Consider the following 22,624-nt stretch of genomic DNA (forward strand, 5'->3'; position numbering starts at 1 on the left):
TCCTGGAAACTTTTTGTGTCCAGCATTTTCTTAAATCACTTTTTTTATGTGCAATAGTTACCAATTATCTGTCAAATTCTGGTCTTGTTGCTAACATGGTACAATCAACGGTAAACCCCTTGCCGATTACATACCCCACATTGAAAATGCTACATTACAGGGTCTGCCAGATTTAATAGTTTAGCAGACAGTCAACTATTTGTAGGGCAAATTAAATCTAATATAAAAGGGAAGTAACATTATCTGATAGTCACATTGTTTATAAGTTTACATTACTCGCACATAAACAATGTGAGTGTGATTATCAGATAATTAAATGTTTCTATTATAAATAAAATATTTCTGTGATTTATCTACATGCTTACACAATTTTTTCATTTGCCAGTAAGATGTTTGTCTTAATATAAATTGACCTAGGACAATTTTAGTGTTTGTAACATGCAACAATAAACTTACCTTTTGGAGTCATCTTTATCATCTCCGTCGTCTTCCATTTTGCTAATGGTATGCGGCAGGGCAACTAATCAAAATATAACACAATTTACAACATCGCACTAACTACGATGAAGATGTAGTGTGCATATGTTGTCGTCATCGGCTGGGTTTCGATCACATCGCGGTAACTGATATAACACGACAATTATAATATATAGAAGCGTCTGATTCTGTAGAAAATAGGTATTTTAATAATGACCACCGTATTCAAAATCCTGCATGCGTATCACTGTAGACATATAATTTTATCACTGCCAGCTAGTTATAGAAACCAAACTAGTTAAACAATCGGAGGTCAATAGCTGTCACAGCAACTATTTTGAAAACAAGTAAACGTTTATAATTACACAGTATATTCACAATACGATAAATATTTTCAACACGACTAAAGTACCTAATAGTAGTACCTAGGAATGATCTTTCATGTTGTATGGAAGATTGGAAGAAAACCATCCATAGACATAGTACAACACATGATATTTTTTTATTTTCTTTTCTAAAGGACCTTGCAGACGTCTTAACGCTTCTACAAACGGTGCAACAAATCAAATGCCGCAATGTATGCATTGCAAATCGCTAACAATTAATGGTGACGTTTGGAGAGGCACAATTACAGCACACTTACAACCACGCTTATATTTGAATTATTTAAGTTTTATGCATTTCTCTTCGATTTTAACATTTTAACCTTTACGTTTATTAAATCACTTTACAACTTCGCCTTAAATTGTCTATGATTCATTTGACATTGACAGCTTTATTTTTGTGCCCCCTCCAATTTTCTCCTTCCTTCAATTTCCCACCATCTTATTCGTCACCGTCAGTCAGTTCTGATAAGTGTCCGGCAGTACGTGGTTGTGTACATCTATAAATAGTTTCAGATTAGCAGTTTTTTAAACATCCTGATTACCCAAACAAAAGCGGAGTTTATACCATGTGGCCTCCGGTTAGCGAGCTTGTAATGCCGTTGTCGTCTACTACAACCGAGGTAACATAGTAAATAGTTTTACTTTAAAGTCACCTGAAATCTCGACGAATTGGTATAGTTGTACAAGATCATTTTTACGTTATAGAATAATGTTACGTAATTGTAAGTGGTATTAGGCTCCTGATGAACTATAAAAGAACGATATCCTCGCCACCTGGTTATTACGTAAGAAAATTATGTAAGGATTCAAGCTTAGGGATGATTTAATCGAGCCGCCGGCATCGAATGACCGTTATTAACCGTTTCAAAATTGTAGGTCATATCGTTTTCAAATTATTGTGGTGAACGTTTTAACTAATTGCTATTGATTATTAAAATGTACAATTGTACATATAGTGAAGAATAAAGAAGAGTTTAACCATGGTAGGTCGGCGGGGCCGGCTCCACCGCGAAGCGAAGCGGCGTGCGAGTCGTGTGGTAAACAGTATGGTGTTGGTGTAAACATAAATAATCGGTAGACGCCTGAAGCGCAACTAGTGAGCGAACTTGAAAAAACACCCAAATATATACAATTGCGTAATTAGTGCATTATGTAACATATTGCTTTTGCGTATCGTAACTTATAGATATGAGTAAAGAAACTAAGAAAATATAGTATTTTGGTCGTCTTACCTTTTGGAACAGATATAGGTATTTACCTACATGCTTAATAGCCGACAAAAATGTTAATAATGTCTTGAAATGTACGTACAAGCTCCATAAGATAGAATTACCTAGTTCCCATATGCTATATTAGAAATTAGGTACAGGCAGCAGAGAAAAGGTACCGCCCATGCGTAGAAGTTTTTATGCAAAGGTGCTAAGTGAATACTATTGCTGACTGTACAGCACACGAACAAAATGCCAAAAATACGTACACACTGCCTTAATGTACCTATAGGTAACATATTTTTGCCACTTTGTCCGTATCTATATTTAATACCTTGACTGTACCTAAACCTACAGCCCCTGTGAACATTTTTCACAGTGGCAGCGTGGCAAGGCAGAAGGAATAGGTATTGGTACGTATAGCGCAAAAGTGCATAGTATAACCTCGATATTTGTAAGCGTTTTTTTCGATAACCACTTATTCCAGCGTCATTCAGCCCTTAGTAGCCTAAAATAGCCTATTTTTGCTCGGGTACATGTATTGTTGTTTATTTTTTATGTAGGTATGAAATGACGCAGTAGCGGATTTAAGGGGGCGGGGAGAGCAGGGTTCAAGCCCTCTCACCCCCCCCCCTCTCGAAATCACATAAGTCCTATCATAAAATTTTTAGACCTACCCACATTGGGTGCAAGGCCTTCTCCACGCAATTCAAGCCCCTCCCAATTAAAATCCTGGATCCGCTGGAATGACGCACAACTCAGTAAGTAATCATTAGGATATTTTACTGTTGAAAGGCTATGCTATGACAGATCCGACAAGGTATAATTAATTATTATAGTATACGATTACCCAAAGCCCAATTCAAACACCAGATGCGTAGGTACCTACGTGCTGAAAAGCACGGCGGCGGCGATTACACGCTTGTTTCGATGCAGAAGTCGCAGACAGAATCGTGCTGCATAGGTCCTGCATGTTACATAATGCATCAGGTCTGGCCTGGCCAGACTTATGTTTGCCATAGCTGAAGGTAACCGAATAAAATGAGGACCAAGCGTACGTACGAGTACTTACCTGCTTACTCTTTGTTCTTAACTTCCAACTTCAGTTCCAAATCATTAGGACGAGTCACCATGGCCTTAGTTGTCAGAGGTGCGCTGGGCGTTTTACGCGTCACCGCGCGATAAATGAAGTAGTTCGCAGGGCTTTGGTCTCAGCCCATGTTCCCATTGTTGCGGTGGAGACTGCAGGACCTTTGGGGTGCCGAGGCTAAGGAGTTTGTGTGGGAATTAGGTCGGCGACTAAGAGATAGGGTTTGCGATTGTCACCCCCGATATTTACTCCGACCTCCCGATCGTACCTGGTCCAACAAATATTCTTGGCAATATGATGGCGCAACGCTGCCAGTGTCATGGAGACGTTTGAGACGGCTACGGTGGCAACATAGCAGAGTTTAATTTAATTGTTAAGATTGACAAAGCCTGTTGGCCTTACAGCATTTGTTAGTGATAAAGCGACGTGACGTTACCGGTTTCTATGTATTTCTAATATTTCTATAGTAAATTCGTGTCGCTGACTACGAATGTCAATTTCATTACCTTACATACTCTGTACTCTATAGTCCGTTTTTTTAGCATTAGAAAGAACTTCGCAGAAGTAAGCTTGTGGTTCCAAATCCGGCACTTTTAGCGGTAATAATTTGAAGTAAATTATATGTAGTGACCATGCTACATTAGATAATTCTATAATTATTAACAATTAAAGAGCCTGATAAAAACTGCACGCTTGCTTCTGTGGAGTTCTTTCTAATGCTAAAAAAAACGAACTATAAGTTAGTAGATAGGTATTTTTGTGTAGGTATTAGTTACGTATTAATTATTATGCTAGCTAAGCTAAAAAACTCTTCAAACTGCATTAGTTTGATTAGCTCGATCGGTGCTGAGGCTGTGAAAACAAATGTAGGTACCTATTAGTCAGCAGCAAAAGTAGTTAAGCGGGTGAAGTCGAATTTAACTTAAAAACGCTTTATCGTTATGAGGATAAAGGATGACTCACGCTAGACCGGCCCGGCCTCTGGCCGGTCTAGCGTGAGTCATCCTTAAGATCGCGTGCAGGTAGGTGCATTTTGAATAACTCACCCATAGTTATGGGTGAATTCCCTCGCGAATCTATGAAGGTTGACGCTGTAAGTTTCAACGTAGTGAATTCTTCCGCAGCGTTTTTTTCATTGCCTTCCCGTTAATAATTTTCAGTAAATGATATGCAGAGAGCGGGACTTTTGGGTTACAATTTGTATAAGGGTTTTAGTCTTCCAATCACCCCTCAAGTCTCAAGTCCACTATCAGCATGTCTCGGTACAGAGATCTACCTAAGCTTAGTATAACAATGAAGTACCTGCCTGTAAGTTTTAATGCTACCTATCCTACAGTCTACACCAATACTGACTACCCAGCAGTCCGCCAGTTCGAAGGTATCATTACAACGATATTCTTGTAAACAGCTTCACATAGCTACCTACCTGCAGCCTACTTTGATAATTACGTATAAGTACTTATTGTTGTCAACATGTAAATGCCCAGTTGCGCAAACATTCATATTGTTTAGACATATGTATGATATGTACGGTCAGCAGCAGAAGCGGGAAATTTCATACTTCCCTGTTGTTTGACGTTAATCAGTCTTTTAAATGTGGTTGGTGCAACTGAACCTTAGTCATATCATATGTTTACTTTTACGTGCTCATACTGGCAATTCACGAAAGTGCACCTAAAGATATCAGAAATTTAAAGTCAATCGAATAGTTACTAGAAAAATTCAAATACAGATTTAAAGTAATTACCTACCTACATAATAGCTTATAAACTAGAGACGTCTATCCGTCACAACGTAGCGCGCAAAAATATCTGAAAAAATAAAGAATTTTATAGGAACACAAGAACTAATATGAATTGCGATTCTGGTCCTCGACACTAATCATATTACGAGATTACCATATCAATTATTGGATTATAGAGACACAATCGTAGGATTTCGATATTAGGTTAATGCATTGCCAAGGCGTTAGGTTATTACTGGCTAGAGTACGCAGGTTTAAGTATGTAACGAACCAGTGCCTTCTAATGATATTTATTAGAATTTCTTTCATATATAAACGAGTGTTGGGTTCTTCTATGCGACATACAGTGAGCGTTACACATTTAGACCCAATAAGTACACAAAGTATAAATATACCTACATTTTTAGGGTTCCATAGCCAAATGGCAAAAAACGGAACCCTTATGGATTCGTCATGTCTGTCCGCCTGTCTGTCCGTGTATGTCACAGCCACTTTATTCCGAAACTATAAGAACTTTACTATACTTTTGAAACTTGGTAAGTAGATGTATTCTGTGAACCGCATTAAGATTTTCACACAAAAATAGAAAAAAAACAATAAATTTTGGGGGTTCCCCATACTTGGAACTGAAACTCAAATTTTTTTTCATCAAACCCATACGTGTGGGGTACGAGTATATGGATAGGTCTTCAAAAATGATATTGAGGTTCCTATATATTATTTTTTTCTAAACTGAATAGTTAGCGCGAGAGACACTTCCAAAGTGGTAAAATGTGTGTGCCCCCCCCCCCCCGTAATTTCTAAAATAAGAGAATGATAATACTAAAAAAATATAAGTAGTTTGATTATATGTAATTTGAAGTTTATTTTAGTTTATAAACTGCAATATTACACGAAATTTATACTTATTACTTATAAACATGATCTTAACTTGAAGTTCACTTTAACTACATAATATTTCATGTGTAAACTAAAAAGCAAGCAGGAAAGAACGGGAACTCATCAAAACTGCTCGTTGGATTTTAATGATTACTGTGATAAATCGATTCACCAGATTATAAGTTTACCGTTTGTACAGATCGATTTAGGTATACGATCTGACGACTAGGTATACTTTTATAATAAATAGTCAATCATTCACATAGCTTCGGCTCCAGCACTCTTTGCCTAAACGGATGAAATGTTCGTTATTTGATTGAGAGAGCTCCTAGCATTAGAATTTATAGAATAAAAATAAATTTAGTAGTTTAAAGATCACTAGCCCTTTTCTAGTTGCTTCTCGAGATTTGCGCATCTTACGGCGATCTTTTTTTTTTAATATTATAGGACATTCTTACACAGATTGTGTAAGTCCCACAGTAAGCTCAAGAAGGCTTGTGTTGTGGGTACTCAGACAACGATATATATAATATACAAATACTTAAATACATAGAAAACACCCATGACTCAGGAACAAATATCTGTATCATCATACAAATAAATGCCCTTACTGAGATTCGAACCCAGGACCATCGGCTTCGCAGGCAGGGTCACTACCCACTAGGCCAGACCGGTCGTCATCTGATCATCGTCGATCTGATCGATTGAAAATTGAATTATCCTACAAGTGCCGTGTGAATCCAATACACTGCCTCTGCAGTTATCTGTCTGTTGTAGTTACATTGTATTGTGGATACACAGAGTACCCAATATATAGCAAGAAAATGGTAACCTGACTCTGTAGGTCAACTTGGAATCCGCGAATAATGGATTGACCGATATAGTTGCAGTTTTCTTTGATCAATATGTGATACTTACATGTTAATGTCGATTATTGTGTTATGGCAATAACTCTAATGTGAGATTTTATTTTTTTATTTTACGAATAGGGAATATTACCCAAAACTTTGCGTAGAGGGCTAGCACAATCACAAGGCCTACCGCGAAACACGAAAATCGAAAGTTCGGTTTCTGCCTCTCTGTCACTCTCGTCTATTCGATAGAGAGGCATATAACGAAATTTCGATTTTCGCATTTCGCGATAGGCCACCTGTACTCAAACCGCCGCACATTAATTTCCGAGCGCCTTAGATGCGTCTGGTGACCAGAGGGCTGGCATCAGCTACTTCGGCCAGAGACTAAGTCTGGCCATCCAACAAGGTAACGCTGCCAGTCTACTGGGCACCATAACACATGACAGCGACCTAGGGAGTTTTATATTCCATATAGTTTAGTTTTATTGTTGTTTAGTTAATATTTTTGTGACTATACAAGGACTATTTCATTTATTAAAACAGATATTAAATAACAAAATAATAAATCATAAATCTAGCCCTAAATTAGCCTGAGGCATTGTTCCCAGGACGCTGGCCGCGTTATAATTTTTTGTCCCAATAAAATAATATCTTATTTACATTAAAGTCATAGTGAAAAGTTGAAAACTAGTCAAAAACTGTTTAAGGCCTAGGTATAATTTACTATGTGCACCAGTGTTGCACTCTGGCGGCAGAACATTGCAATAATACTCCCTATTAAACATATACAGCTATAGGTACATACCGGCACCGGAGTTGAGATTGTACATACACACAATATCTCGTATTATGTAATTAGTAATTACAACGGGATTTTGAAATTAGTTTTTTTTTCGTAGCTACTAGTTCAACAACTAAATGAGCTTAGATTAGATCAGTCATTTGTTCATTCCGTACCTTTTTTTGCAATCGGTACTCTATGAACTTAGAAATCCGTGTAATCATTCACCTCAACTTTCCTTCCAACACAATAAAATTGTCGACATTGATAAAATATCGATCACCGTTCGAAGAATATTTTATTAACAGATTTAAGTAAGTACTTCGCGCAATCGCCAAATAGCTAATCAAGGCGACTATAACTACATCATAATCAAAGCAACTATAACGAGCTCAAGCTAAAATAAATAATAATTAAGACCTATTTGGGGACAATCTTACACAGGTTGACCTAACCCCAAATTAAGCAAAGCTTGTAGTTACTATGGGCACGAGGCGACGATATACATACGTATAAATAAATAGATAGATAGATAAATACAAATTAAATACCATACGTATATACATAGATACATAGATAACACTCATGACTCAGAAACACAAACGTATCTGTGTTCATCACACAAATAAATGCCCTCGCTGGGATTCGAACCCGACACCATGCATCGGCTTCATAGGCAGGGTCGCTACCCACTAGGCCAGATCGGCCGTCTATATGACAAAATTACTAATATTAATCAAGGCTTTTTGACAAAAAGAACTGGTTGTAAATACCTATACTATAAGGGTACTGGTACTTAACGTTTCTGTGTGGATGCTGCGACTATCGCTAGGTTGAGCAATTGAACATACACCAGCGGAGCTGCGCGAGGTCGAGCCGAAGCCGAAGCGGTGTACAAAGAAAAAATCCACCACTTGCATTTCACCCCACTCTGCTAGTTTTTAGGGTTCCGAACCCAAAGGGTAAAATAAAAACAGGAGCCTATTACTAAGACTCCGCTGTCTGTCATCAGGCTTTATTCTAATATCTGGTGGAGCACTTTTCTTTAAAATTTTAAGTAGATACATTTTTAGAATATTGTGGCATATATTATATTTAATCCGTACAGTTTATACTTTTGCAATAGTTTATATACTCGGAACAAATGTGGCTTTCCATCAGAGAAGGGTCATTTCTGTAGGAATTACATAAAAGGACGTATTGCACTTAAAGCATGAGGATCCTTCTGCAATGGAAATTCATAAATGTTTAAATCAATCATATTTTAAAGTCTTTTTGCGGCTTAAAATATTTGTGCTCAATGTTATCTATATGAGATGTTCATAGTTCTAAAGCCTCATGGGACTGTGTAATGTGATCAGATAGCGCGTTATGTGTGTGAATTTGTACTGAATATGTAATATTCGCGACTAACATTACAACAGATAGAAGGGTTACTCAGTAATCGTACGTAGGTAGAGCAGTGCAACCGAGGTACAGGCATACAGAGTCAGTGTGCCACTAGGTCGCGTTATATAACGCGCCGCTTACTCGCGCTTTGCGTAAGACTTGCGAGCAACCAACCCCAGACGATGACTGTGTTCAATGGCGTAGGTATTTTATGTAAGCGCTTAGTTGACGTATATGCAAGCGGTCGCCGGCGGATAGCGGCTCCAACTGATGAGAGCAAAGTTTCTAGCCGTATTCTTATTGGAACGGGGTCAAGTGCATCGCTTAACGCGCGCATAACTTACAATATCAAATAGACTGTAGATCAGTAGAAATAATGTTTGTCCGTGAAATTTTGTACATTCACATACTATAAGACACTAAATTTAATACTTTTACCACGTATTGTTGTTAAGCTGTTTAATTACTCGGCAAATAAGCCGAATTAAGTATTAAGCATACGACAATTGAATGAAACGATTAATCTTATTAATCCTTACTAATACTGTTACCAATTCCAGCTTAAATTGCCGGAGCGATTTAGATGAAATTTGGTATGGAAATACGTAGTTTGAATCCAGAGATTTTTTTACACGCATATAGTTCATAGGCGGAAACTGGTTTTAAATATGTCCGTATATCTCACATCGAGCCCTTACTACATCGCTGTCTTTTCATATAAACATAGAATACGAAAATATTATTTTCACCACACCAGCTCGGAAAGGCTTACTTTGCACTTCAAGAACTGATAGCAAAGTTGCATATTATTCACATGTGAGGCAAAGTAATCAAATGCAAATTTTGAGTTGTTTTCTTATGTTGGCTGGTAGAATTGACTTTTAAATAATGATTATGGATGATAAATATTTAATAACATTCATTTGTATTTGATTTGGTTTGATTTTTGTCGGATATTTTACATTTCATATTTGCCTCGGGTTGGTGATGGTGAAAAATTTTGTGTGTTCACTCGGGGGCAAATTTTGTTTAACCCTCGTGCTTTGAAACCCTCGCAACGCTCAAGATTCCATTTTTCGAACCATTCGCTACGCTCGTGGTTCAATTTTGGAATCTTTCGCTTGCTCGGGTATCAATATTAGCGCGAGCGCTTAAACAACAACTTTGCCCCCTTGTAAAACAAATAACTATTATTGCTTACCAATATGAAAAGGAACATGACAATACTAATTAAGCACATAACATAACTGAAACCATGGTAGACAACAGGCTGTCTTATAGCTAAAGAGCGATCTCTTCCAATTCTATCATCAGTTTGTGTCAATAAAATACGAATCGTTGCCGTTAATGTATTATTCAACAGAATAATAGAGGTGCAGTTAGCTAAGGTCGCTCCAGAAAATCAATAGTGCGGAGTTGAAATGCGGCCGGGCTACTCGAACAACATGAGTAGCCGTAGCCAACGATCGCCGAATTCAGCGTAGGTACATAGCTAGGAGCAACAAGTCGGCATACACGTGGCTATATGGCTATCAAAACTAATATAAGTACATATGCACGAAACAAATCCATCATGATTTCTCCTTAAGGCAGCGTTTGGATTAAGTAATCGAGTTCAAAATTAGTGTCAGATGTATTATTTTCAGGTCACACAGAATGATATCCAACCAGAGCTGCAAGGCAGCCCACAAACTGTCGATTGCCGTACAAGAGACAGGCTTAGTATTAGGCGTTCGTTGCGTCGGGTAGCTCGACCTGAACCTTTATACAGAAGAGCGAACGACGTCAGACAGCTACCCTACACGATCGGCGTCACTCAGCGGCACAGCGAGCCGGCTACTACGGCCACCCCGGACCAGGACCAGACTTTACAATTAGGAATAACTAATGACGATATTCAAGCTGCAGGAATTCTTATGTTATTTTCCAAGAGCCATACAGACCAAGCTGGCGAATTAAGCTCGCATCAAGAGGATCCCGTTAATCCTACAACACAAAGCGCAACGTTGTCAAATAACAGTGCAATGTCGCCTAACGACTGCACAGCGCCGACAAATTGGTTGCAAACATTAAGAAGGCAACCGCGGCAGAGACTGTTGCGGGTTCTTCGTAATTTATCGATACCGCCATTTGATTTGCCGCGCGAGGGTCGGGGTGGGAAGAGCGACGTGAACGTCCACCTGATGATGTCGTGCATGATGGTGACGCGCGTGGTGCCGAGCGTGCCGGTGCCGCTGGTGCTGCAGCAGGCGATGCACGTGGCGGGCCAGCTGGTGAACCTGGCGCACCTCAAGAAGATGCCCAAGGAGCAGGACATCTGCTGCGCGGACTGCGGCGCGCTGCCCGTGCTGCCGGTCACTGGCCAGTGCGGACACACCCGCTGTATACAGTGAGCATATCTTCCTATATCTTTTTAGAATAAAATCACGCGTTACGGGTCTCGTAACTCTTCCAACATGCTCAGTCAAAAGCAGTTTTGCCTGTTTTTGTCGGTTAAAAGTTCTTTTGACCAGTTCACACTTTTGACTGCGACATATATATAATTATTGATTTATTATTGTACGATCAAGCGGCGCACCTTCAAGTCGAGACGCACCTTACTAATATCAAAGGAAATTAAATCTTATATTTATGTACATAAAGAAGTTTCCATCCTTATTATCCATCCGTATTAGGTGTCAAAGGAACTGCACTTTTTCTCTAGCAGTCACGATCAAACCGTGCGGTGCTGCCATTTAAATATTGAATATAATCACTGTATGGTTGTATCACAAAATCTGGCGCAAATTTTATGTGTCATTTTTGAAGGTAGTACAAATCTCGCGCCAGTTCTTATTATTACAGTAGGTGCGTCCCGACGACAGCCGGCTGATGTGAATCATAAAATAAAATACAGTATGTAACTGAACGAAAATCAATTACTCGAACCCGTTAATGTTTAGTCATACTGAGCAACTTTTACTATGGGACCGACCCCGAAAGCGCGAAAAAAAAATGGATGTTTCATACATTTTTCTGGTCTGATGTTGAAATTTCCTAAGGGAGATTCATTTTTTTTTCTCTAGGTCGGGGTAGTAAAAGTTGCTTAGTATGACCTAAACATTAACGGGTTTGAGTAATTGCTTTTCGTTCAGTTACATACTGTAGATGAGAATATAACCATTACTCTTGTACTGTATTGTTATTAGAAATCGTCAACACCTGTTTGATGTGGAGTTATTCGTAGATGCATCAAAAGCAATTCGTCTTGTACGTGCGGCGAGCCGGCGCCGGCCGAGTTGCACGTCGATACCTGCGTCCAACACCTCATCGGGAAAATACTATCGAACAAACAACCGTCCAGGTGAGTATCTTTGAGGCTATTGTTTTATGTTTATTATACATACTACATTTATCCACCTTTTTTACATATTTGAACTAAATGATTCTAGCTCTTAGCTTAATAAAGGTTCCGTCACACAGGCGCGTTTTCCGGGCGGGGCGTGAGCGTTTTATATGTAAAAGCGGCGCGCCTCGCTCACGCTCTGCCCGTAAAACGCGCCTGTGAGACGAAGCCTGAAATATCTGGAAAACGCGTTTTCCCAGAAATAAGACCTAGATCGATTTTACATATCAAACGATAACGTACAGCTTAAGGTAAAGCTAAAAACTATTCCCCGTTTAACGTGTAGATACGAGAGTTTAATGACAAAGTGCGGGAATGTTATCATAAAAGTCAAATTTCTATGATAAGTTTGTAATGACAGACACTTCGTTGTATTAAATTAGATGCAGAGTTAGATTAGACGGACTATACCCATAAAACATTTTTATTTTAAGTATTTGTTTTTCCATTTAGGTAGACGATGTATATTATACCCACGCCAAATTGCACCTTTATGCGTTCCTGTTTCACAACACGCAACCCCTTAAAAACTATATCAGGAGCATAAAATATACACCAAATAGTTCACACAGACATTTGGCTGTAACGGACATGACGAAACTATAACGTATGTCTAATAGACCATATAAACCTGACCTGATGCGTTGTAAAACAATCACTGTACCTGGCAAGGTAACCTGTTGTTAAACTCGATTTTACTTATATATATGTACGAGTAGCTGCTGGGTCTATAACATACTATTTATATACTTAGCTATACATACATAAAATATATTTTTTTAATAAACAGACAAGTACCGTCTTATGAAATTAGGAACCTAAAATAATGGTATAATAATAATTACTATTCCAACTAAATGCGGTTAATAAAAGCTCTAACTATAAAAGAGCAAAAAATGTATGCAAATGCACACCCCCAGGGATGAACCAACTCGGATTTCACGCATTTAGGACCAAAATGAAGGTATTAAAACAATTTCCAGCTTGCGGGGAATTTAGTAATTATTTAATGAAATTTATGACTAGCACAAACAAGACATCCTCTGTCTTGTCTGTGATGACTAGTAAATGTGTGAGACATACAACAGCGTTGTTGTACTTGTGGTGTTGGGTGGGGGTGTGATATTTGTTTACGAGATGTTATCCCTATTTTTATGAATGAAAACCGATGGCGAGTGGGCGAGAATTGAATAACATTTGATAATAGATATACCTATAGTACTACTCATTAATTGAGTTCATTTCGTAAATAATATCTTTTTATTAAAAATTGCAATTAGTATTACTTATGCGATTGGTTTTGTCCATTTTATATATGATTAAACAAATGAATACACGCAATCCCTTTATTACTCATTTATTATAAAAGGGCTATCTCAAATTTTACTCATTGAATAAGGAGCAGACACACGAGTTCCACCAACTCCAATAGGTACCTATGAAGATAATAAAATATATAAATTATTTTTAAAAAAGCCGATACACAATTATTGCCGTTTAAAACTTTTAATTTAATTCTAATCATATTTTACCGTGTTACCTAACTATGCCTACTATAGATTAAACAGTTATTGGTCAACTATATAGAGCTGCCATATAAATAATTATTTATGTAGGTCAATCAATATTGCGCTTCTTTGGCCAGACTAAAAGCACACATTTACACGATTAAAAGGAATTAAATATATTTCTTGTTGATTGCCGTGACTATACCAGAAGAATATTCATTTCAATATGGCCCCTTGTAGGGTATGTTGTTAAAGCTACTTGTTTTTCTCCGTAGGGCTGCCTTGAGAACATCGGAGCGACCACCTGTTAGAGGACAGCCGCTGCATGATTTTGTCTGCGCGATTCTCGGCAGGGTTATACAAGGTCAGTGTCTAGTCCCTACGTCACTAAACTAGATAGCTCTTCCACTTTTAAATTCATTGTGTTACAAATTTTATGAGCTTAGCATGCCTCGTGTTAATACATAATATGTCAAATATGATTCTGTTAATTTGCAGAATGCTTTATTTTGTGTCATATGTAGACTACCTAACTTATAACTTATAACCTAATTTCGTTCATTTATATTATCTTGCAAAAGTAAGTAAGTTTTAAATTAATCTAGAAGTCAGTCATGGCAAATGTATAGTCGTCCGTGGATTACGCATTGTTTTCTAGTTTTTAGTATGTTTACAGATTTAAGAGTTTAAATCATGTAATGGAAAAAAATGCTTGCAATTTAATATTAACATCTATTATAAAAATGTCTATTATAGAAACATTACATACCTACTTCCTTGCCTGATTTCAATGTTTTTGTGTTTTGATTTTAAGTAATTCGAGTAGATACGTTTTGAAAGTATTTGTGAGTATCATATTATGAAAGGAGTTTGTACACCGCATCCTCCCAGAATTTCTGAAAATTAGTTGAAGACTTAGCCCCCCCCCCCCCACATCTGGCGTCTTTCGAGCGTCGGCGTCTACAATTCTATGGCCGCTGCTCGACGCAACGTCGACGCAGCGTCGACGCAACTGCGCAGCGACGTCATTTTCCATAGCGCTGGACCGACGTCGACGCTCGAAAGACGCTAGATGTGGGGGGGCCCTAATCAAGATATTGTCTAGCAACCGAGAAACGTACTATATATGTATATGAAAAGTGCACCCTTATTGACCCCAAGGCCTTACGCGGCTCAGTCGATTACAAATAGGCCGCATTTTCCAGTAGCTATATTTGAACAAAAGTGGATATGTTTATGTTTGGAAACTGCGCTGCGTCGTGTTTTCAAGTCAATGCCCACCTGACATTGAACGGTGACTCTTTATCTAGAGACTGACACCGTTCTACGTCACCCTTAAAAAATATCTCTACACCTTTCAGCTATACCAATGTCAAATACTTTTTATTTATAGTTTATTACTAAGTGAAAAATTATAAAGACATTTTCTTTGTAATCAATGTCGTGTAGTCCTCTGGCATGATAGCGAACGACAAAACTATTATGTAAATCGTCCATTTGTTACATAGCCGTTATGTAATGACATTGTAAGCGAAGCGATCGAGAGCGCCTGCCCGCGCCCCGCCGGGTCGCAGGTTACGTTAGGCTGAACTACAGCGTACGCCTTCAGATGATTCATCTCATCTTTGCTGCTGATAGTCGCACGTCAAACTCTGTTTTCGAAAACCTTGCTCATTATATATATGTATATGCGACACTTTGAAACAAATCTTCAGTTCCTCTTACCATCCATGGTCGGTGTATGAAATTTTGAAAATATTTACAGTAATACCGACTATTAAATATGATCTTTACTGACGAATCCTAATACGTTTAGTAGATTCTCTTTTCTTGGCAATCTTCCAAAATAGATGATTTTACACCCTCTTTTTGTATTTTGTACAGGCTTGAACACACCATTTTTTTTTCAATGAGTATGTTAATAAACAACACCACCTAGATTTTGAAGTTTCATCCTACAAATATCATCACATTTCACATGCGTAGTTAAGCATGCCCACTAACTTATTTCTAAGTTAAAAAGACGCGAACGCCGTTATTAATGTTTTAATTAGGTATCCTAAGTACCTATAAATAAAGTATCTATTTTCAAAATTGCCTCGCCTATTAGTAGTGTTTTCGAAAGTTAAATAAAATCAATCAAGTTGCGTAGTAAAATCAGTTTTAAATGTGGAATATGCGTGCAACTGCGCAGTAACGGGCGGACGAGCTGCGTCGGGATTGGCCGACCCCGCGCTCCCGCGGGCCCGGCGACGCTCGCTACTCACTCAGTTCCAGTTTATGGGTCACCAAGACCGGTCCAGAGCTCTTGGTCCCTTTTAACTGGCTCATAATACCAATTGTCATTCACCACTTACATAAGAGGTGATCTGCAATCGGACCAACATAAACTCTAACAAAATATCACTTTATATCATCCCATAATCCCCTTCTTATGATTAGGTTTGCAATGGGAGTTTTAACATTCAAATTCAGAGTTATTGGCATTGGTCGAGATTTTTAGACACATTTTGATTATGTTGATGACGAACTTGAATGATGACTATGTCCAGAAGACTGATGCCCAAGTGATTAGAGACCAGCGATTTTGATGTTTGGTTTTTCCATCAAGCATTTTCTTCTCTAGTTTCGCTTCGTCCTAGCAAAACTGGACGTTTGAAAGTATCTAATACTTTCAAAGGTCAATATTAACAAGCATACACTCAATGAGTTTGAGTTCCCATGATCAATCTTCGGTCATAGTATACCTACATATATTAAGAGACCGTCATAAGACATTGCAGTCACACTTCGGCAACTAGTTCAAACCTTGCTTACAACATTTTGATCTAAACAGACCATATTAACACATTCACTATCAAGAATCCGCTGCGTGGGTTCATTTTGTATTTGAAATTGGGCGCTTGGCACTGAAGGTGTTAAGAAACTAAAGAGTTCTAATATGAATTAATTCCAGAGTTCACTTATCAGTCGGCCTAAGTATGCGCCGAAACCTCTTTAGGAGACGTACGTTTGTTGTATCACATTCTTCAAGAATACGAAATAATCTTGAACGTCATGCGCCGTAATTAACTTTAGAACACAAACATAAATAAGTCTCAATTCCCACGCGAAAACATTGAGTAAAAAATTAATTTTGCAATCTCCTTTCGAACACTAAATATCGTCCCTAAAATTAACATAAGCTGGTTTATGAGATGAGATATTGGGTATCCAGGGGCGACGGTAATCGCTTATCATCAGGCAATTCGTCTGCTCGTTTGCCATCTATATTATTAAAAAGATTTAAATGTTAGGAGCAATTCCTAACCCAAATTTCATCATTCTATTATGCAAAAATATATGTTACGAGTGCCTGCAAACTAATCGCCTTTCAGGCGAATCCGTAAGTTTTCAGAAGTTAATTTTTATACGGAACACACAAAATATATTCTTAAGCCGTAACCTTGATAACGATGTACACATTACTTATTCATATGCACGTTTGCGACACTACTAATATGTAGATATTTGTTGTTGATGGTTCAAAAGATATCGCAGCGCGTCTCGCGCGTCTACTTTAATATGTCGATTCCGTTTAGCTACGGCTTAGTCCTCTTCTGATGCTAACTACTACGCCATAGCCTTAATGGCTCCTCTACACGATGGGTCAGCACCGGCCACTCCAAGGGACGCAGCCATGCGGTAGAATGAGATAGCAATATCAGTTGCTCCCTCTAACGCATAAATGCGTCCCTTGGAGTGGTCGGCGCTGGCCCATCGTTTAGAGGAGCCATAAAAGGTAATGTAACGAAAAATCCATCCATCCATACATCATCCATCTTAGGCTCTGTCTTCACTTTCCATCAGGTGTGACTAGAGCCAATCGCCGATCAGTTTATTATAATATATATATATAACCATAACAGAGATAAATTTAATCAACTCTCCCAAATCAAGGCCTTGCCAAACCAACATGCATTCAATGCAAGAACATTCATTCTACCTCTTGGAGCATTTAGTAACTGGAGATGCTACGGCTGTAATTTTCTGTACAAAATGTCTGCCGATTTTTTAAAGGGAGGGGCACGTAAAATGTATGACTATTTTTACATGATTTGTACGTAATGTAAAAATAGCCATGTCCATGTCAGATAAACATCAGTCTATACAAAAGTATGCACAATTGTGCAAGGTTTTTGACAGAGGGGTAAGCTCTTAAAAGCGACTCCAGTTATTGTATGCCTAAGATCTACCTACTTCTTTCTTCGTCAGTTGCGTAAATCCAATTTTGATAATACTTCTATAAGGTTGTGTAACAACTAACAACGTAAATACTTGTTGCAATAACTAGATGAAGCAGTACAATATCCCAGTAAGACGCGGTATATTCGTACTTGCCTCCTAAGTAGGTCCTGACTATCCTATATGATCACTAGGTACTCCTACCTACCATTTTACCAAGATGACATTTTTTAGTCTTAATTGACTGCCATGTCAGTTAAATTATATAGTTCGGTACAATGTAACGACATGCAACGTGTTCAAGATACAGATATAGACAAGATTAGGATTTTTTTAAATTACCGTTTAGCAAATAAATCAAAATCGTCTTTAATTCACAAATGCGCCAGCTCGGTTTTCCAAAGTACCTACATTATGTACCTATATGGAAAGTGAAGCGTAACAGCTCACCTAAACTTGTTGATATGTATGTGTAATACTCGTATGTATATGTAAATGTTACGAACAAACAATATTAAGTTTGACACTATAATATTCTGAAGTATTGTGGAAACTAATTAACTCAAGTTTCATTGTAAGACTTCGATGTATAGAATTTTGGGCGACGCATGAAATGACATAATACTTATTACCCTAGTTCACTTCGTAACGATATGCCGCTTTGCGCTTGTACCTTGAACTATGCGTTACATAACGAAACGCAACAACTCCTTAGCAAATTATGTAACGTTGTTTTATGCGAGCCGGGCAAATGTCATAGAAAAATCGAGCCTACCAACAGAACCCATCATATTTGCAAGTTACATTAGATTTTTAAGTTGAAGCATATGACGAGATACGAGAGGCAGGGGTGACTCGCTCTTGACGACACTATTGAGATTACAATGGACCGCTTTATATTCAAGGACAATGTGTTTCCTTCATTCATTCATTGAATGGATCGAATATCAGTACATATAGCTAACTTCACTTCTGCCGTTCCTTCTGTCCCTTTTCGCGTAACAGCTTTCAATGTGATTTCTCCTAATATTTTAATATAGTATACCGACACTTACGAATGCGCTGCGAATTACGTTTTAATTTTGTTAATTTGCGCAAATTCTCACCAATATTTTTTTTTAATCAACAGAGAATTGTCAAGCATTGGCACGCCGTCGTACAGTTGCACAACGCTTGTCGCGTGGCCTTCGCGTCTCACTTACCATCTCTCCTGATAGCTTCACCGCGCCCGACGTGCCGGCGCGCTTGCCAATGACCCCCCAGGTGAACTTCACACCTTTCTGTCACTTCCATATCGGCCAAACTGCGCTTATAACAACGTTGTTAAGACTATCGAGCGTATGTCCGGATGCTCAATTGCTGGTACTATATTATTTTTATGATCAGCTGTAATGCATCTCGTATTGAGGCATACGCTCGCGACTCTTTCCGACGATAAGTAGTTATTCATTTTGCTATTTATATTTTATTTTAGGATAATTAGTATGTATATTTCAGTATTAACGCTCGCGGTTTGACCTCTTAAATGCTAGTATGTAAACGACACCGCTTTCGCATTACTTGCATTGGGTGTGACAACGCAGCGCGCCACGACGCCTACGCGTGTATAACATACCTAACTGTAATTGTGTTATTACATTGATAACTAAAAGTTACGACAGCTTGCATCCTTTTATCCTAACACTAATGTGTTTGTATTGTGTTGTGTTTTTTTAATTGTTTGACTCATGTTTGCTTGGCGATAATTAACTATTCTAAGTTTATACTTGTACCTAATAATCAATTATTAAACCTGTGACCTTAAGTCACTGAATACCAGTCTGATCGTTTTTTACCTATCGGATCAATAAAATAATAATAAAAAGAACAGAAGAGTGCATCGGGCCGATATAACTTAACTCTTAATTTAATTTCTTTATGCGAATTGTTCCATTTAAACCATAATACACAATGAAGCCACCGATGCAGATTATTGCGAATTAACTATATTTCTGCATATAAGCATTATCGAAAATATCTATATATGCATATTGAGTGTTTTATTGTAAATTTATGATTGAATTACGCCGTCTTCTGCTTTTTTTACCATTTTGAATCATCTAAATAAGTAACGAAAATACAAATTCAATTATAATTGACCAATAAAACATTTTCGAGTACAAAGTGTATTGCATGTTGCACTAAACTCATGTTGCAGAGTTTTCTCTCGCCTAGCGAAAACTTGTCAGCACGTAGTTATCAAAGAAATCTGCCGCATAAGTTGCGTGCAACATATGTTCACTATTATTACAAATTATGATGAAGCGTTAAAACGCGTCCATCGCATCACTCACTGCACAAGTGCACACTAATGACTTGATATCATTCGGGTGCAATGCATAACTTGTGTCCGTATGAGTTAATATTTATTATATAAACAACGAGCATTGCTTAAACCTTATCAAGGCAGTAGCGTTTTAGCGGCCACATGTGACACTTTTAACATAATTGTGTTATAAGCGGTGGCCGCCAGGTGCCACTGACCCTAAAACTGATTCGATTTTACTGTCAGGGTAAGGGCTCATTTAGACGGAGCGAGAACTCTCATGCGAGTTTCATTACATTGCGTTATTTCATTGGTTCCGAGTTGATGTAATCTCAATGGTCCACAATATAACTAAAATCGCATGCGAGTTCCCGTGTCGTCTAAAGACCTAAGGGTTAACCAATGCTCGTCGATGATTTCGTCACTTGTGTCGTTGATAAGAATGTGAGTAGGTTAAGACGAAATTGGAGCTGAGTTTTAAATATTTTACGTAAATATACCCGTCTCGCTAACGGAAGCGGCACCTAAAAGTAGTGCGATAAGGACAAGGCGAAAAATCCTGCGTAAAAAGATCAAAAATCGAGGTTTCGTACTCCTCTGTTTCCTCATCCAAAACTTAACCAATCGTAACCAAATTTGGAAATCTAAATGATTATGAAATTATCTGTGTCGGACCGTTTTGCTTTTTTTGCTAATTGATATCAGTTTTGAATGCCACGCCTCTCATTGCGGCATAGTCAATTAGGCCATTTTTGAAGGGCTCTAGCGCCTTAAAAAACAAAAATATCAAAAAAAGCAAAACGGTCCGACACAGATATTGACAATATTAATCTGTGTTGAAAAAATCATTGCTCTAGCTTCAAAAATAACGGAGGAAAACGAGGAGTACGTTTGTATGGAGGAATGACCACTCCTGTTGGCTCTTAAACACGGGCAGGGTGACAGTGTGGTTTATGTGCAGGCGCGCGTGCTGCACGCGTGCGAGCTGATCCGGCGCCAGCGGTACCTGGAGGCGGCGGCGCACCTCGCGCGCGCCGCTACCTATGAGGACTTTGACGTCGCCAGGAAACTGCTGGTGCAGGTACAAATACAAATACAAATAATTTATTGAGAAAAATATAGTACAGTGGTTGTTCTTAAAGACTAACAATTTATATAGAGACAAGTGGTTTACAAATGCCTGACAAGTGGGTTACTATGCTTGATATTACTAGTAGTTGGCCCCGAACTGAGAACACGCGGTTTGTCAAAAACTACATAGAGCGATTGAATTTATTGCACCGGTTTAGTCGGCAATGGATCGAAAATCGCGTGCGATTTATTGCAAGGTCTGTGGAGCCCTTGACTGATAGATTTAAGTCACCATCTATGGTAAGCCGAAATGTTTCTTGTCTAATGTCAAATACCTATATTATGTTTTTCTTTATTTCGTTTTATCTTGCTAATTATTTAAAAATGCTAAATTAAAAAACAATATTATATATGTGTAAGCCGAGTGCGTTCATTTGATACCAAACTCGACCATACTTTCTGCATACAAAATACTACACCATCCGTATTTGGCCGTATAATTTAGTATGGTAACGGCAGCTGTATGACGGCAGCGCTATCCTAGGAAAACAAAGCTTTAGTAAATGTTATTGTAATAACAGTGTCGGACCAATTACCAGCTTCCTAGCATTAAGTAAGCGACACTCTGGTAGAATGCACCAGCATTTGTTGAATAAACAAGCAAGTAATGGAGCTTTCAATACCTGCAGTGTGGCTATTGTTGAAAACATGGCGAGGATGTGCGAATGTTTTCTTATGACAGCAGCCTAGAGCAGACACTTGCATCTTGCAGACGCGTACGTGGTTCGCGGTAGACCCTGAGGTCTTGGAGGCTCGATATTCAATCAGTATGCAAGTGTCTGGTCTAGGTTGCTGTTATAAGAAAACATTGCCTTCCCTATCACACTTACGTACGAATTTTCAAGTGCAACAGAGAGGCAACAATAAGTCGAACGTGGTTCTCGGTAGGCCCTCAGTGCCGCTCCGCACGCACGTAAACATCCTGTGCAATATCCGTACGTATTACGTGTTCTGTTTCAAAACACTTCGGAGAAATCGTTTCAGAACGCAAAGGACTCTGAAAAGTTAGGGATAGATTTATTTTGGGCTTTAGTTATTAATAATCTCGAATACTGAGCCCTATAGAAATTCGAGTTCTGAACTTTTATACAAATAAAACAAAGTTCCAAATATAAAAGCATAAAAATATCCTTGGTCTTATGAGGTTAAAGTTCATTGAATTGCGTGGGCCTAATCCTACTTTAATGTTACAAAATTTAGATGATGGTTGTTACTAAATCAGGCTAAACTGCTAAATATAACTGTATAGAATTTGTCACAAAG

The 22,624-nt window shown here is 38.3% G+C and overlaps 2 protein-coding genes across 2 annotated transcripts in view; one reads left to right on the plus strand and one right to left on the minus strand.

The window, feature by feature from the left end:
- The window catches only part of LOC134678953 (circadian locomoter output cycles protein kaput), a 29,360-nt gene extending 28,452 nt beyond the window's left edge, over positions 1 to 908 (minus strand). Inside the window, exon 1 of the mRNA XM_063537709.1 lies at positions 457 to 908. Coding sequence (XP_063393779.1) covers positions 457 to 494 — 38 coding nt within the window. The 5' untranslated portion in view covers positions 495 to 908. The remainder of the gene's footprint in view (positions 1 to 456) is intronic.
- A 376-nt stretch (positions 909 to 1,284) lies between these two features.
- LOC134679113 (uncharacterized) overlaps positions 1,285 to 22,624 on the plus strand; it is a 29,605-nt gene continuing 8,265 nt past the window's right edge. The window contains exons 1-6 of the mRNA XM_063537956.1: positions 1,285 to 1,483; positions 10,455 to 11,197; positions 12,035 to 12,151; positions 13,977 to 14,065; positions 19,055 to 19,188; positions 21,192 to 21,311. Coding sequence (XP_063394026.1) covers positions 1,430 to 1,483; positions 10,455 to 11,197; positions 12,035 to 12,151; positions 13,977 to 14,065; positions 19,055 to 19,188; positions 21,192 to 21,311 — 1,257 coding nt within the window. The 5' untranslated portion in view covers positions 1,285 to 1,429. The remainder of the gene's footprint in view (positions 1,484 to 10,454; positions 11,198 to 12,034; positions 12,152 to 13,976; positions 14,066 to 19,054; positions 19,189 to 21,191; positions 21,312 to 22,624) is intronic.

This window comes from Cydia fagiglandana, chromosome Z (assembly GCF_963556715.1).
Source record: "Cydia fagiglandana chromosome Z, ilCydFagi1.1, whole genome shotgun sequence".
Classification (NCBI taxonomy): domain Eukaryota; kingdom Metazoa; phylum Arthropoda; class Insecta; order Lepidoptera; family Tortricidae; genus Cydia; species Cydia fagiglandana.